At 46.2% G+C, this 18,016-nt stretch overlaps 1 protein-coding gene across 1 annotated transcript in view; it reads left to right on the top strand.

Moving 5' to 3' along the window:
• Positions 1 to 1,876: 1,876 nt before the first annotated feature.
• The window catches only part of arhgap5 (Rho GTPase activating protein 5), a 72,174-nt gene continuing 56,034 nt past the window's right edge, over positions 1,877 to 18,016 (top strand). Inside the window, exons 1-3 of the mRNA XM_083998771.1 lie at positions 1,877 to 2,198; positions 9,020 to 12,980; positions 15,132 to 15,285. Of these exons, the coding sequence (XP_083854897.1) occupies positions 9,246 to 12,980; positions 15,132 to 15,285 (3,889 nt within the window). The 5' untranslated portion in view covers positions 1,877 to 2,198; positions 9,020 to 9,245. The remainder of the gene's footprint in view (positions 2,199 to 9,019; positions 12,981 to 15,131; positions 15,286 to 18,016) is intronic.

The following is an 18,016-nucleotide window of genomic DNA, read 5'->3' as shown; positions in this document are numbered from 1 at the left end:
GTTATATTTATTGTTCAAAACGTCTCTCATTATCCTCTATAAGGCCTCATAATATTGAAGTTTTGGTTGGTTCGTCTGTTAAATGAACTCTACTGCTCAGTCAACTTGACAGCTTATCTCCATAAAGAGCTTGTTTTCTTATCTGCAGGTAAACAAGCCGCTCCACATGTTTCATAACAATATGTAAATAACCAACTTTAATCTTTGTGAATCAACCAAATGTCATAAATCTGTATCTGCTGTTATTTGACTAAACAAAACTCTGCATAGAAAGTTCAACAGAAAAACAAGATGAGACTCATGAAGTCCAGCTATAAATGGTAAAATAACAGATATCAGCTTGGTGCACATGGGATTAAACATATAAAACATAATTCTCAGTATTCAAATGTTAACATGTTGGTTTAGTCCACATTCAACCAGCCCATTGTTCTAAATCAGAACAGATTCTCTGAACAGGCAAATGAAATGCTGATTATTTTCCCAATACTGATAAATATCTAATCAAACCTAACATCAGTACTTTTCTTAATCAACCAGTTTACCTCAATAAACCGGATGACTATGGTGCATATTTATGCTGATCCAGGATGTGGTATCTCACAGCTTTGAAAGTATTATAGTTATCAGAATTGTTGCTATAATCAATTTTATTTCCATTGACTAATTGGTTATTGGATGCAAGGGAAATTATTAAACTTCCATGTACAGTGTGGGGTCAATAGGGAACCGATAACAACATTTTCTTATGAGAGAAGGAGAGAGAGAGAGTGTGTGAATGGATTGAAAAAAAAATATTGATAAATAATCAAACCTAACCATGAATACCTTTCTTAATCAACCTGTTTAATTAACCAGCTGACTGTGGTGCATATTAATACTGATCCAGGACCTGGTATCTCACAGCTTTAAAAACATTAGGCTTTAGTTACCAGAACTGTTGCTATAATCAATTTTTATATCCACAGACTATTAACTATTACCTAACGAAATAACTATTGATTATTGGATTGGGAGAGGGGAGGGGGGTAAACTTCCATGCACAGTCTGAGGTCAATAGGGCAACAATAACATTTGATAACATTTTCATTTTTTACCCGCAGGCCTCCAACATGTGTGTGTGTGTGTGTGCGTGTGTGTGCGCGCGCACACGACACGTGTGCATGTATCTGAAATCAATAATAATATTATAATATAATTTCCTATTAATGGATTTATTGTATAACAGAGTCTCTCCACTGTGTTGGTGCATTTCTCACTTCCATGCCATATTTTTGCACTGCAATAAAATAAAGAGAGAGTGTTTTATTTTTTGCTCCCAGGCCTCCAACTGTGTGTGTGTTTTGTGCACGTGTGCATGTGTGTATCTGAAATCAATTATTATATATCTTCCTATTAATGGATTTAATGAAGAGAGTGGAGTCTCTCCACTGTGTTGGTGCATTTCTCATCTCCATGTGATATTTTTGCACTAAAATAACTTTAGCCTACATATTCAGACAGAGAGAGAGTTTTATTTTTTGTGTGCACGTGTGTGTGTGTGTGTGTGTGTGTGTGTGTAACTGAAATCAATAATTATATATCTTCCTATTAATGGATTTAATGGATAACAGAGTCTCTCCACTGTGTTGGTGCATTTCTCACTTCCATGCCATATTTTTTTTTGCACTGCAATAAAATAACTTTACATATTAGAGAGAGGGAGGGAGGGAGTGTGTGAATGGAAAGGTAAAGCGACATAGGAAGAGAGATAGGGGGAGTGGAGAGAGAGAGAGAGAGAGAGAGAGAGAGAGAGAGAGAGAGAGAGAGAGAGAGAGAGAGAGTCGCCATTACTGTCGGTGCAGCTGAGAGGGGAGGGAGCAGGGAGCTCAGAGAGAGAGAGGCAGAGAGAGGCAGGTTTCGGCTTACAGCGCTGCATACCACACCGACAACACCAAAATACACTGAAGACCAGACCAGACCACACAGCCAGACCCGAACCGAACCGAACCGATACCTGGCTGCTGGAGCACGACTCCCTGGACTGGACCCTGCCTCTGGACTCTGTACTGTGGATTGTATAATAAAAGGGAGTTTTCTTGCCTTTTTTTTTTTTTTTTTTGGTTAATGTGGGAATGCTTGTCTCTCCGGGTCCTGCTCCTCCTCCTCCTCCTCCTCCTCTCCGTGGTATGTGGATCAGGGAGCGACCATGTTAATAGGTGGGTGAGGGAATGTGTGTGTGTGTTTGTAACTGGGAAACTGGGACTTCATTAGCTTTAGCTTTAGCTTTACCCCACTCCTTTTTCCCTTCCTATGGGCGAAACCTATAACCGCAGGACCGAGCCGAGCCGAGCCGTGCCAAGCCAAACCAGGACGTGGTGAATGCGTAAAAAGAGGGGGCCGCAGTTTGTAGGTTTGTTAAATAAATAAAATGTGTCAGCCTAACCCGCTTTCTCTCCACATCGTTAGCTCCGGGGTGTGCGTGCTAACTAACGCTGGCCTGCTAACTATCCGTGCTAGGCTAACGCGAGGCTAATCGGGATTGGGGGAAAGAAGAAGGAGGAGGATTTTTTCTCTTTTTTCTCTCTCCTCCTCCTTCCTCCTTTATTATCGGAGTAACCAGGGCCGAGTCGAGCTGAGCCGAGCCGAGCCAGACTAAAAAACCGAGCCAGGTTTTCATCCTCCACATTCCCTGGAGAAATGAACACCCACCACCCTCCCCTCCAGTCTCCCCACCCGTGTCAGACCCCCGCGGGGTGGTGGTGGTGGTTGGATGTTAGCCGGGGTTTTGCTTTGACGCATCAACATTATGTCTACTGGGTTTTAATTTAATTCAATTCAAGCTTCAACTAACTCAATACTATAGCCTAAACTTAACCACATCCGGTTGCTGTGGTTAGAGTTTGAGCTTTTGTAACATGGATTCTTTTATTTTATTGCAACATTTTAATGGGCGCAAACTGCAAACTAAAATTTTACATTTAAGGTCAGAAACTCCACAGTTTTTCCACATTGTGATCGCGGTGAAGTTGTTTGGGTTGCCAGTTTTCAGCCGTTTTCACGTCTTTGCATGCATGCATGCATGGAATGATGGATGGAGGGTCAGATCCAGGAGTGGCTCCATCATCCAACTAAGTTTTCCCGACATTAACAACCAGGATGTTTTTACCCCCCAGCTGTGATAAAGAGCTGCAACTTCACACTTCTTTGATTACTTTATATTTTGTGTGTTTTTTTTTTTTAAATTGTGCAGCAGCAGCAGGACAAACCCACTGACCTGCCTCCTCCTCCTCTTCCTCCTCCTGCTGCAGCTCTGCATGGCATTTGCATGGGGTCGACTGCTGCAGCTCCTTTTGCCCTTTTCCCAAACTCTCCCAATTAAAGGGATAGTGCGGCTTGTAGGCTATCCCACCCTGGTGCTGCTGCTGCTGGTTGTTGTTGTTGTTCTCCTGCAGCTTTTTTTTGTATTCATGCATTCATCATCAAGCTGCACCACGCCGTATAAAATTTGCTCCATTGTTGGAGTTATAGTAGTTTCTTTTTTATTTCTTTTTAAAGCAGCGATTATTAGTGGAACCCATTTGCGTAGAAAAATAGCAATTAGGTTCTTTGTTGTTCCCACTTAGTACCTGCTATTATCTTGTTTTTAGTGTCCATAAATCCACAAGGGCTCGCTGAGTGAGTCAGTATAGGACTGTGTGTGTGTTTGTGTGTGTGTTTATCATTATCATCGCAGTCAGTCTGTTCAGTCATGGCTTTTTTCTTTTCAGCCTTTTCTCTTTGCTGTTTGGAGAAAAGCTGAAACGAAAATTACACACAACTGAATGCTGTCTAATTTTGTGATGACAGCACGCTCGGAAAGGAAACTGAGTAAATGTTTGAAAGCTCGGTCCGCGTCCGTGCAGGATGTAAAGACTTCTGGTGGCTCGCAAACCGTCTTCCATCTCTAGATGAACAGTTTTACCTGTGTAATAGAGCGAGCGGAGATGGGCCGATGTATCACAGCTGATAGGTATGGACGGGACGCGCACGTGTGACAGCGCGAAGACCAGAACAAAAAGAAAATGCACATTGGTATTGGCATTATGCTAATGTGTGAGCAGGAGGGGGGAGTATTCAATACTAGTATCAGCTTCTAGAAACCACACACACACACATACACACGCTCGTTGGCAGCCGTGGTGCTGACAGTCGGTGTGTGTGTGAGCGATGGCCGGCTTGATTGTGTCAGTTGGCCTATAAACTGCTGTTCTGACATCATCGCCGGGGCCAGTCGGATGAGTGACGCTCACTTTCAGGTCCAGACCTGACGGGGGGAGGAGGAGGAGGAGGAGGAGGAGGAGGAGGAGGAGGAGGAGGAGGCTGGCATAGTTTTTTGAATGAGCTTGGATTGTGTTTCCAAACATCTGAGGAATCTTTTTTAGAGGAAATCTAGTTCCAAGAAACACCGGCCTCCTCCTCCTCCTCCTCTTGCTGCTGCTTTGTTTTATGTAGTTTTCAAAGACAATAATCAGTGTAATCAAAGCGTTATTTGAACTTTTACCTTGCAACAGAGGTGTTTTGTTGAGCAGTTTCATCCTGGATGCATGAAAATTACCTATATATAGTCCCCTAAAGACAATAGAAAGATGGAAGTAAAAACAAGGCGTCATATAATAATATGGTTTTATCCCTTATTACACACCTGAAGCAGACCGACTGACTGACTGATTTTTGGTATATTTATGCACTGACATGGCTGTAAAGTTATTTTAGTTTGTGTTTACAGGGGTGTTGCTTAGAGCCGAGGGCGGAGGTTTGGTGTCGGCATCGGTAGGGAGTTTTTTAAACGTTGTCAGCAGGATGGTTTATGGAGATATGATCTGTATTTACCTGTAAACAAACCAAACACTGTAACCAATCAGGGATCAAAAGGAGCTGAAATCACTTGTCAGTGGAAAACAGAAAGAAGACAAACAATATTCTGGCATCCACCAGTAACTTTTAGATGCATTAGTTTTTGTTTACTAGTCGAGGTGCTGACTCGACGTTTGGATAAAACGTTGGCGTTGGAGGAAAGGGAGTCGTTGGACTGACGCTCATAATCAGCTCTCACCTCCCCTTTACCAGGCAATTAATTTCATATTTGTGCATGATGTGATCCTCCAGCAGGTAGCACACCGCCCGCCCCCTCCGCCAATCATACGCTAGTGTGCCTGAATTAGTCGTCTTAGAGATGGAAGGGAAGGAAACACAATAATTATGGAGTGACTTCTATCCAAACATGGTGCGAATGAACTAGATCAGTTCGCTCTCATTTAAGTAGGGAGGGACATGTCCCTACCGTCCATATGCAAACTTCCCAGCAGCTCCTCTGACGACGAGGTATAGCTGACATTTAAAATTGCAATCGCACAACTCTGCACATTGGCAGCTGGAAAATGTCCGTGGCAGCCGGCAGGTAACGGTTGTGAGAATCTGAAACCAAGTGCCCAGAGGTCGCTCAGTCGGTCGGCATGCTGCTGCTGCTGCTGAAACCCCTCATGATTTATTTTAAGAGTAAGGGAAGGAAAAGATGTAATGTTGAAGAGAAGGAGGGGGGATGGCATTTTCTCCGGCTGCTTTTGAGGAGGTAGTTTACATTTTACTCACAAGTTTTGATTCATTGCCGTTGTCTGGACCAGAGATCAGAGTTCCCTTTTCAGGGAAGCATAATGAGTCGGTGGCACTTCATTTAAAAGTAGATGGGATGCCCTTCTCTGCTGGAGGAGGAAGACAAGAAAGTGTAGCTAGGTTTTCTTTCTTTTTTTTTAACCTAAAAAATGGAGTGGAGTGCAGCTTTAACAGGTTTAGCATTCTTGGCAGCGAGTTGCTCTGTGTTTCAGGGCTTAACAGCATTTAGTCATCTCTAAAAACCAGCTTGCCAAGTGATACCTTAATCCCGCCTGCAGCCTCACGGTGAATAGACTAATCATGATGCACAAGGCTACTTTCAGCCATTAGTGCGGCACAAATGCAATTTGGGCCGTAGTGTTGGTGCTGTATGCAGTAATAAGAGCATCGCCGGCTCCATGCAGGTGTTTACAGTGTAGCGCTACCACGGCTACCATCAACCCCCCACCTCCTGCCGCCTCTTCTTCTTCATCTTCTTCATGCATATTAACATCCATTCATCTCATCTCTAGTCTCTCATTGACCCCGTGTGTCGACAGCAGAGTGAAAACAGACTTTGATATTGGCTGATAAAAACCTAAAACAGATGTTTGGATTTGGGTGACTGATCTTCTCAAACACGGTGGTTTGGTTTGGATGGCGGGGGGGCGGAGGAAGAATGCGGGAGCTGTAATAATCAGTTGGTTAGTCCATCAACAGGAAATTAACAGATTCCAGATTTTTTGTAATTGATGTTTTTTTTTTTAGTCCTTTTCCAAGTCCAAATGTTTCTCATGGTTCCTGATTGCACTGTCACAGATTCGGGCTGATTTTGTGAATGCATCACTTTCCATTTCAGAGCCAGTAGTCGATGGACACATCAACAAAAACGTGACTCAATCAGTAGTAAAAATAGTTGTGGGTCTCTACCCTACAGGCAGTAATACCTCGCTTGCAAGTGTTAGTGTGTCTCCACTAGATCTGTCTACACGTGTGTTGTGCTTCATGTGCTTCATAAGCTCAGATTGATACACTCATCCCTGGCTTCCTGCCACCAGTCAGGTGTGGCCCAGCAGCTACTGTAGCAGCTAGTGATGTGGTTTATTAAAGGGATAGTTCACCCAAAATTGAAATTTCAGAAGTTTCAGAGTCCTCCGTGGCTTCTCTGAGTTACAGGGGGTCTCGGCGTAGCAGTGCATGTCCATATAACGGTTGCAAATGGATACCAACTGTCTTCGTAACAAAAAGACACACCAAAAAACATCCAAATACCTCCATGCTGCTCGTATGTAATGTCTGTCTTGTATTGAAGCCCCGAAATGCGAAATTGTCCCGAAAAAAATTAAATAAGTCTATATTTCAAGCTTGTTTTGTAGCGGAAGCTTCTCGAAGCCGAACCGGGAAGAGGACGGACCCTGAACTGGGAAGAGGAGCTTTGAGAAGCTTCCGCTACAAAACAACCCCTTAGTCAGCCTTTTCAATTTTGGGTGAACTATCCCTTTAACCTGTGAACCTGACAGACCTGCTGCTGGCTTCATGGGAAGACCTGGGTGTGTTTGAGGATGCAGGCAGCTGCTGATATAAGGTTTCTAACTGGAAATCAGGTGTGTTTGTGTAGCCCTGTAGATATAAAACAGGAATTTGTGATGACTTCAGTTGGAAAACCTCCATGTATCCTCCTTATTTTGGACTGGACTAGGTTTTTTTTAGTTCCTTATGGTGTTTGAACTAAAAAAGACAAAGTCTATTTTCTTTATTTTCTTGCACACTCTGCACAGGCCATCATCATCACCATCAGCTCAACCTTTTATAAACAGTAAGTCAGGGGAAAACCTCGCTGCTGCGTCTCAGTGGACTGGATTCCTGCTCTGGTGCAGTTTCTCAGGCTCAGCATGCCGTCGTGCTGCAGCTATAGCAGTTCCCGCTCACGCAGGCAAATTCACTGGCTGATTGCCATCGTTCTGTAAAACACAACAATGACTGCAATTCTCTCTGCTGTTATCGGTTATCTGCCTCTAGTTAGGTCATGGTAAGGTTCAGGCTTATTTGACTGTGACAATCCCAGATAATACTGACAGAAAGGTTGCACAGTCAATCAGATGTGGAGGCATTTGCCACATTTCAATTTCTGTCAGCCCGTAATTGCAGAACGTCGTTATCGTGAGGAGTGAAACATTTAATTTCACCTGGTTGTTAATGTTGAATAGACGTGGTTGAAAGCAGCAAAACAATCCAGTTCCGCAAATAATCAGGAGTGCTAATCAGGATTAATAATCACCAGCAGAATGTCAGGCCAAATAAAGACAGGCACAATAATCAGGATTACACATTTAGCCCTAATCATGTAGCCGTAGGTTGTGCCGATGATGATGATGATGATGATGATGATGATAACAAATCTGTGAACTGATTTATTTCCTTACGCTGAAGCAAATCATTTCTAGGTCAGTGGCTGTCAAAGGGCTGGAGTTGCATGCCATTTTTATCCTGCCTCGGCACAAATTGGTTGAAAGCACTTCTTTTTCTCTGTGAGGGGAAAAGTGACATTGCTGAAGCATGGTCCACGATTGAATTACTCCCCCCTTTCTCTTATATAAGTCGTGCTTTCACACACTTTGGGTTCTGTCCCCTCAGAGGGCCGTTGTGATATTTCATGTGGAGGAAATCTGTTTTAATTTCCTTGTGTATTCAACGCAGCAAAGCTTTATTGCAGAAAAAAACATTAAAACGATTACATCAAAATGACTCGAGACAACATTGAACAGTTATCAACCATTTAGTTTCTCTGGCATTGAATGCAGCTTTTGTATGAGTCTGACTTGGGCTGATGGTCGGTGGTCATGTGGGCATTGATCTGTTGTTTGCCGTAGGGGATTCATGTTTTGCTTTGACAGTTCACTCATGTCATCGGTCCGTTCTAGAAGAATAAGTCATGAGTCAAAGAACAGTGCTTACATAACATAATGCATAATCAGGTTATTAACTTAAAATATTCTCTTGCATTGCATATTTTAAATTCAAATTTTTCCAAACAAACAAACAAACCTAGTCTGGTGGCGTTTCAGGGCCGATGTGTTTTTATTACCAGCGCACGCAGCTTGAAATCAAACAACATTTATTGAGTTTTTACCATTTAGGAGAGATTATTTTGTCCTGCACAAGTGTGATAAAGTGTTCTTTGTTTAATTTTCTGATAACTCCATGTAATGCCATATTAACATGTCTGATTTGCTGTTTAAAACCACTCCATTGTGCATGAATGTACGTACACGTATGTCCCAAGGGAATATGCTAATTGTATTATTTGTGATAAGGAAATTGTGAGGTGCTCTGAGGACAAATCAGAGCGGATATGTTTTTGTTTGTTTTGCCTCTATCTCTTCCTAATTGTGAATTCCATGTCTTGCAGGCAGGTGATAAAAGGCGAAGCCGGCTGCTCTATCCCAGCTTAAAGAAGACCCAGGATAGAAAGTGAGAGAGAGAGGGACGTGCAGCAGAGTTGGAGGGGGATTCACCGCTACCAAGAGGAAATCAGAATGAAAGTGCCTCTGTACCACTGACGAGCAGAACTGGAATGATATCTTGACCTTGTTTTTCCTGGTAGTGACCAAGTTAGCGATGAGCGGGGGGATATAATGGCCAAGAACAAGGATGCTCGCCCCCCGACATTCGCCGTCAGTGTGGTTGGCCTCTCGGGGACGGAGAAAGAGAAGGGAAACTGTGGCGTGGGCAAGTCCTGCCTGTGCAATCGGTATGTGCGTCCCGAGGCGGACAGCTACTACACGGAGCACACCTCGGTGCTGAGCACAATAGACTTTGGTGGACGCGTGGTAAACAATGACCACTTCCTGTTCTGGGGGGACGTGTGCCATCGAGGGGACGATGGGTTGGAGTGTAAAATTCAAGTTATAGAGCAAACGGAGTTCATTGACGACCAGACGTTTCTTCCCCATCGGAGCACAAACCTGCAGCCGTACACCAAACGGGCGGCGGCGACCAAGCTCCAGTCAGCGGAGAAGCTGATGTACATCTGCACTGACCAGCTGGGCCTGGAGCAGGACTTTGACCAGAAGCAGATGCCCGATGGGAAGCTGAACATCGACGCCTTCATGCTCTGCATCGACGTCAGCAAGGGTTGCAACAGGAAGTTTGACGACCAGATGAAGTTCGTCAACAGCCTGTATTCTCAGATTGTTAAGTCGAAGAAGCCCATCGTCGTCGCCGCCACGAAATGTGACGAGTGCGTGGACCAGCACCTGAGAGACCTGCAGGCCTTCGTCGCCAGCAAGAAGAACCTGCTGCTGATCGAGACGGCGGCACGCGCCAACGTCAACGTGGAGATCTGCTTCAACGCCCTCATCCAGCAGCTGGATAAAACGAGGGGGAAACCAAAAACTGTGCCATATCTGGAGGCCTATAAAATCCAACGGCAGCTTGTTGCCTCAGTGACAGATAGATTTGACAAACTGATGGTGCACACGGTGAGAGATTACCACACTACGTGGAAAACGGTGGCCAATAATATGAAGGGCCAACCCGACTATGATGAGTTCATCACCTTGGAGGGCTCCAGGAAAGCACGCAACATGTTCTCAAAGCACATTGCACAACTGAAACAGGAGCACATTAAGAGGAGGAGGGAGGAGTATCTGACGACGCTACCCAAAACCCTTAACAACATCCTCAATAACCTAGAGGAGGTCGAACACCTCACGTGGCCTGAGGCGCAGAGCGTGATCCGGAACCGGCCGGATTTCCAGTACTGGTTCGTGATCCTGGAACAGACGCCGTGGAACGAGAGCGACCACATCGACAACAGCGACCGCAGGATACCCTTCGACCTGCTGGACACACCCGATGGCGAGAGAATTTACCGCAACCACGTCCAACACCTGATGTCGGAGAAGAGACGGGTGGAGATGAAAGAGAGGTTCAAGAAGACGCTGGATAGGGTTCACTTTATCAGCCCAGGGCAGCCTTGGGAGGAAGTCATGTGCTTTGTCATGGAGGACGAGGCCTACAAGTACATCACAGAATCAGATAGGAGGGATGTTTACTGTAGACACCAGCAGGAAATAGTTGAAAGGGCCAAAGAGGATTTTCAGGAAATGCTTTTTGAGCATGCTGAGCTGTTCTATGACTTGGATCTGAATGCCACCCCCAGCTGTGACAAGATGAGCGAAATTCACAGTGTGCTGAACGAAGAGCCCAGATACAGAGCACTGCAGAAACTTGCCCCAGATAGAGAGTCTCTCCTCCTTAAACACATTGGGTTTGTTTACCACCCCACAAAGGAGACGTGCCTGAGCGGGCAGAACTGTGTTGATCTGAAAGTGGAGCAGGTTTTGGCGAACAGGCTGGTGCAGCTCGACCACGGGCGCTCAAATCTCTACTACAACAGTGCCAACATCGATAAGATCAACCTCTGCCTCTTGGGAAGGGAGGGTCTCCCGCAGGAACTCGCCAATGAGATCCGAGCTCAGTCCACAGACGACGAGTACACCCTCGACGGTAAAATCTACGAGCTGGAGCTTCTTCCCGTGGACGTCAACTCGACGCTGCTCTTCAGCCACACGTGGGTCAACACTTTCAAGCCGCACGGCTGCTTTTGTGTGTTCAACTCCATAGAGTCTCTCAACTGCATCGGAGATTGCATAGGCAGGATCAGAGCAGAGATAGCACAGAGCAGGAGAGACAGATTCGCTCAGCCGCTGCCGTTTATCCTCATCCTGGCAAATCAGAGAGACAGTGTTTGCAAAAACATCCCTATCCTGAGGCACCAGGGCCAACAGTTGGCAAACAAGTTGCAGTGCACCTTTGTCGACATCCCCTCTGGGGCCTTTCCACGTAAATTCACAGAGTTCCAAATTAAACAGGGTCTCCGAGCAGTGCTGGAGGGGCTGAAGCATAACTTTGATGTCTTGGCCCCGCTGCCTTCTATAAAAGACATGTCAGAGACGGACCTCAGGATAGTCATGTGTGCTATGTGCTGGGATCCTTTCAGCGTCGACCTCATCCTCTCGCCTTTCCTCGACTCACATTGCTGTAGCGCCGGGCAGCCGGGCCAGAGCAACACGCTGATCCTGGACAAGATCATCGGCGACAGCAGGAGGAGGATCCAGGTCACCGTCCTCTCCTATCACTCTGCCATTGGCGTCCGCAAAGATGAGCTGGTGCACGGCTACATTTTGGTCTACTCTGCCAAACGTAAAGCCTCCATGGCGACGCTGCGGGCGTTCTTGGCCGAAGTCCAGGACGTGATCCCCGTCCAGATGGTGGCCATCACAGACAGCCAGGCCGACTTCTTTGAGAACGACGCCATCAAGGAGCTGATGACGGAGGGGGAGCACATTGCCACAGAGATCGCAGCCAAGTTCACGGCGCTGTACTCGCTGTCGCAGTATCATCGGCAGACGGAGGTCTTCACGCCCTTCTTCAACGAGGTGCTGGAGAAGAAGCCGAGCATCGAGAGCTCCTTCCTGTTCGACACCTCGTCACGCGAGTGCACCACCGGCGCCAGCGAGGATGTCTTCCCCACCTCGCCCCACAGCCATTCCCCAGCCTACAACACCTACTACCCAGAGTCTGACGATGATAATGAAGCCCCCCCACCTTACAGTCCAATAGGTGACGACGTCCAGCTCCTTCCCACGCCCAGCGAGCGGGCCAAGTACCGCATCGACCTTGAGGGGAACGAGTACCCCGTCCATAGCACGCCTGTGGGAGACCATGAACGCAACCACAAAGTGCCTCCACCTGTGCGGCCCAAACCTGTGCTCCCCAAGCCCAACGTCAAAAAGCTGGACCCCAACCTGCTCAAAACCATTGAGGCCGGCATGAGAAGCAACCGCCGGATGCCGCGAGGCCCGATGGGGCACGCGGAGGATGTGGAGGCTTCGGACAACTATGCAGACCCCGTGGACACTTTGCTAAGGTCCAGAGGCTTCCACAATGACGACATATATGCCGTGCCTGAGGACTCGCACAGCCGCCTGGTCAAAATAAGAAACTCCTTCGGTGGGTTACACGGTCTCCACGGAGGAGGAGAGGAAGAGAACGGATACGACCGGAAGTCTCAGACCGGACGCCGACCGTCGAAGTACAAACACCGCTCAAAAATCCTCTTCAGTCGGACGAAGGCCTACCAAAGACGGTTCCACTCCGACAGCGACGGCGAGGAGTCTGGCCCCGCCACGCAGAAAAAGAAAAAGGGAAGAGCCCCCCGGGGCAGCGAGGAGGACCCGCTGCTCTCCCCTGCTGACCCCTGGAAGGGCGGGATAGATAACCCCGCTATCACCTCGGACCCCGAGCAAGAGGACAAGAAGATGAAGAAGAAGAAGACGCCTAAAACACCAAAGGAACCAAAGAAGGTGAGTCGGATCCATCATCAGTACTGCATTTTAACAGGATGGCTTGAATGTGCTTCATAAATTAGCAAAAGACAGAAAGAAGGAAGACAGCAAAGATATTACAGTCTCCAAACCACTGAGCCAGAGCCTCCTTGTGTCTCCTTCTTTATATATGTTTTTATCTTGAGCGAGTGAGCTTCAGTGCATTGAATATGAGAAAGAGACAGAAAGATGTGCGTGTCTGCGTGTGTGAATGAGAGCAGAAGAGATTGTGTATGCGGGGGTGTGAGATACAAGCGCATTTCTGGTTTTAATAGCCCCGGGACCTGTGGTGAGAATAAACTAATTTGATAACTGATTGATCGGCCCCACTCCTTTATGAGCCTCTACACCTTAAAAGCCCCGGAGAACCCATTATAAAAAAAAAAAAAGTTTGATAAAAGACGCACTGTTAAAGACAGTAGGGCTCTGTCTGTATAATCTCAGATCAGAGGCTGCGTCTGTGATAAGACGCCTGCTTATCCGTCCTCCTTATTCTCTCTAAAGGCTTGTCTGAGGCAGCTGAGCTAGGCCTCTACAAACACGTGCATGTGTTTCATCCGCCGTCACGTAGACTCCAAGACAAACAACGTCTCTGTCGACAAACACACACATGTAGAAATGAAGACACATGTTGGCACAAATCACACAGCTATGTTGGAAATGAAGGTAAAAGTGCACATTCGCATACTGTGCACGCACACACCCACACATAAGTACACCCATGCAGCCGTATACTCATTTTTTAGAAATCACTTATAGGCTGAAATGTAAAATGAAAGAAAAAACAATAAATAGGCTTACTCCATTTCCAGTCAGGTTTTCAAAATGGATCCTCAGTGTTTTACTTTCTTGGCCATTTCTGTGAAGCCAAATTGAGCATCGTAAACACAAACTTGTATTAAATTCAAACGGCGCATGTAAAGCTACAACATCTGCTTTTGATTAAATGTGTTTGTAGTCACTTTACGAATATAATACACACTCACGCACATAGTACACACAAAAAAATCAGCCCGTTGGCAGTACCACTATTTAGCAATTGCAGTGTTCAGCAAAAATAATCCCAGCATGACTTATTCGTCTGTTTCCTGCAGCCCGAGCACAAACACACAATTGGACTTTCACAAACACACTCCCGTGCACGGGAGCGAGCGCGTTGGCACGAATCAGATAATAGTGTGCAAATCAGTAGAGAAACAGCCGCCGGAGCTACATGGGCGTCATGAATGCGGGGCATTGTTGGAAACATTCAAACCGTCTTTGATAATCAGAGAGGAGAGCGAACGGAGAACCAGAAGGTACAAAATGGAAGGTGTTTAGTCGCCGTCCTGGCCAATTAGAGGAGCCCGAACCGCTGTAGGCATGACAACACTTTGAAGAGCAGAGGAGTGTGGGAAATCAAAGCAACCTCGGTGCCTCGTTACTCGTCCCTGCTCCGTTCTCCAAGAACAGTTTTGTCTGTTGTTGTCTTCTTCCTTTTTTGTCTTCCTCCACATGAACCTCCCTTTGCTCTCTCCCTTCATCCCACTAACTTTCCTTCTGATCTATTCCCCGATTGCCCTCTTCCTCCTCCTCCTCCTCCTCCTCCTTCTCGTCCTCCTCTCCTCTGATATGTTCTGCCTCCTCTTCACCCTCTCTCCTCCTCCATCTCTGCTGCCCTCCCTCGCGTCTTTCCCTCAATTCCCTCTTCTTTCGTCGTTCCTCTTCCCGTTCTCTCTTTCTCCTAAAAAATCTTAATTTTCCCGCCTGCCTTTTTCTTGACCCTGAACCCCACCTCCATCGTTCTGTCACGGCTTCTTCCATCTGTTCCTCTTGCTCAATCTTTTCTCTAAACTTGGTATTTCCTGTTTTCTTACTTCCTTCTTCCTTCTCCTGTTCTTTCATCCCTTTTGTATTTCCTCTTTTTCCCTTCCCTCCTTCCCCTTTTTACCCCTCTCATTTTCCCCATGCCTCCCTGCCTGTTCTCTTTTCTTCTTTGTTTTTCTTATCTCTTCCTCATTTCCATCCCGCTTTCTTAATTCTCCTGTCCTTCCTGCCCTTGCCCTCCTTTGCAATCACTCCCCTCCCCCCCTTTTGTTGGTTCTTTACCATCTCATCCCTCGTCTTTATTCTCTCATCCCCACCTTACAGCCGAAATCCTCCAAGCCCCCCAAGCCTCTGTACCCCCCCACCCGGAGAACCTGGGAGAGCAACTACTTTGGTGTTCCCCTGCAGAACCTGGTGACCCTGGATCGACCCATCCCGCTGTTTATCGAGAAATGTGTCGACTACATCGAGCGCACAGGTGAGTCATGCGTTTTCTCCGTCTTCTGTCCCACTCCGCTCTGTTGTTTTTGTTCCTTTTTGTCTTTATTTGTTGCCTCTGTTGAGGCGTTCGGGTGCAGCTTGTGCTCTCTCAGGTATTTTCTAGCTATTTCAAAGCACAGCTGGTTTTATGTTTTTTCATGCAAATGCTTTGTGGGTATTTGCTGCGAACATGCCTCTCATGTCTTTCCAAATGAGTGATTGAGTGAAGATAAAGAAGGATGAAGGATGGTTGAAGGTGGGAGGAATCTAAATTCTAAGGAGATTCACTTCTCGGCATTGACATCACTCGCTGAATGCGTATTGTCGGTACCAGTCAATTTCAATTGGATCAGCTCTTATTGGCTTGCCGTGTGGTGCGTTGCCAAAGCTGGAAGGCTGGAGCGACTGCAGGATCAGACAGTAAAAGATGACCGCGATCAAAAAGCTGATTAAGGAAATGAAAGTGGAGGGATTTACACCAGTACGTGCCGTCCATTAATCATCTGTCCGCAAGAAAGGAGAAAAGAAAATGATACCAGCCTCAGTTGGACGGAAGAAGAATTGCAGATGGCTCCTGCTGATGGGGGTTCTGTATTATTGGACATTTATTTTTGCTGAAAGGGCAGTATGTAAAAAAAAGATTTCCCGTTAACAGCAGGAATGTCAAAAATAAAATCTGTGGGTCAGATTTTCCTCCTTTAGTTGTTTCATATCATTAACAGTTGAGCGTCTCTGGGGGTTTGATACGTCACTTCATCCTCAACCAATCCAATAATGTCATATATTGTGATATTTTTGAGGGGACTGTGTGGAGATACAACATGCAACCAGCTTTCCTATCAGTGCACTGGCCTCAGAGCAGTCTGAGCTTCCTTGTATACCAGTACCTTCAAGTCCCCAGACGAACTTGGAAAACTCACAAAGAGCACTTTGGTTTGCTTGATGTTAATAGTTTGAGAAAAATGTGGTTGCATGTGAATGAGAAATCCTAAAACTACAGTTGGACAGCTCCTTGAGCGAGGAACATCAGCCCATCAACTCTTTTTGATGTAGTGTCCGAGGAGCAGACACACTCAAGACGACTTATTCTGGATTTAGAAAGAAAATAGGTTTAAAATAAGACTTGCGGCCTGTTCAGACATGTGTAACTCCCCCAGTAGTGACGCAGGGCCCCCACAATGCATGCTGGGTATGTGTTTGGCTACCTTCCCAGCTGTCGTAAACGAGGCCTCTCCCAAACTCCGAGAGATTCCTCAGTGAAGTCATGGATTAGATATTTATACACCGAGGTGGACACTCGAGCCAAAGTGTCTCTGAGCGTTTCAAAGGTGTTTATTATCTTTTCCTTTATGCCCACAGCACAGAGACACTTATTAAACCCACCACCCCCCCCCCCCCCCCCAGTCTGACCACTGATATAAATATTTCAAACATATTCAATAAGCTATGAGTTCTTCTTGCATAATGTATTTACACATGGTCCAGTTCTTCTTTTCCTCTAAGAAGCTGAAAGAGCTTCTTTGCCGAATGACCTCAAAGTAACTCCCCCCCCTGGTCGGGTTCTTTAAAATATCTGATGACGTAAAGTTTCCTGTTGCTGTTGCTGTTGGTGTGTGTTTGTGTGTTTCGGCCCGGGGGGGAGGAGACGGAGGAGTAGGAGGATAAGTCTGGCTCAGACCCAGGTTTTTTTTTTTTTGATTGTGTGCTCAATCCTGAAGCAGTTCTAGTATCTGAGGAAGTTAGAGAATAAATCTTCTAATGTTGTTTCGAGGACGGTTGTTTTGTAACCGTAGTGCCTCAGTCTCTCCTCCTCCTTCTGAAGCCATGTGAGCAGCTCATGTATAGCGTGCATATACTGTACATTAAAAGGAGGTATCTCACTGTGTTGGGTTGTGTTTTGAAGGTAGCGCCTGTGCCTGAGCTCTTTTTCGTGGTGGGGCTGTTAATTCCTGTCCTGAAAATCCCTTCCGAATATGTTTTGATATTCAGCTGAATCTACATGAGCCCGTTGGTGGCTGCCAACCAAATTTAGGATTAATCCCAGCGCTGTATGTGTGCGGATGTGTGAGTGCTAGTGTGTGTGCGTGTGCGGACGCCTGCCAGCTGACAGCAGTGTATTGGAGATTTCATGGCCAGTGCCGTGAAACCCTCTAAGTCCAGACGGTCTGTTGGGTGGATTTAACAGCTTTTCCCCTCCTTCTTTTTCTGGAATATCATTTCTCACCAGACGCAGAGAGAACATCTTTGTGCCTTTTTTTTTTTTTTTTTTAAGCCTGCTGTTGTGTAAGGTGTTGGATATCCAGAAGGTTTAAGAGTTTTTACAACTTGATGAGACCTTTCAGGTGGTTTCCTTGTTAGCCACCTGTGTAGAGGCTCAGCTTAGCTCGTTGTCATACTCTGTTTGCTTTCGTGGAGGGTGGTGGTGGGGGGGTTTAACCTGTTTGTACAGCATGTTTTATTCTCTGGCTGGGAGGGTGGGGTTGTCCTGTGTCATTGTGGGTGTTGGCCAGACAGCTCAGTGGTTAGAGAGGCTCTTCTTTCTTTCTCTTTTTGGACAAATGGGCTCGAACCGTTGTGTCTGCTGAGCTCGTCGCTGCTAAATTAAGACTCTGAATCTCTGCCAGGTCCAGAGTGGCTGCTCCGGCCGACCTCTGACCTCGGAGCGGGGGGGGAGAAGGAAAAGCAATCTCTCCCAGTGGGAATCATTAAAACATCACTGTTATATTGTG

The sequence above is a fragment of the Trachurus trachurus genome (genome assembly GCF_905171665.1).
Source record: "Trachurus trachurus genome assembly, chromosome: 22".
NCBI classification, from domain to species: domain Eukaryota; kingdom Metazoa; phylum Chordata; class Actinopteri; order Carangiformes; family Carangidae; genus Trachurus; species Trachurus trachurus.
The sequence above is the reverse complement of the archived record's forward strand: the minus strand, read 5'-3'. Positions and strand labels throughout refer to the sequence as shown.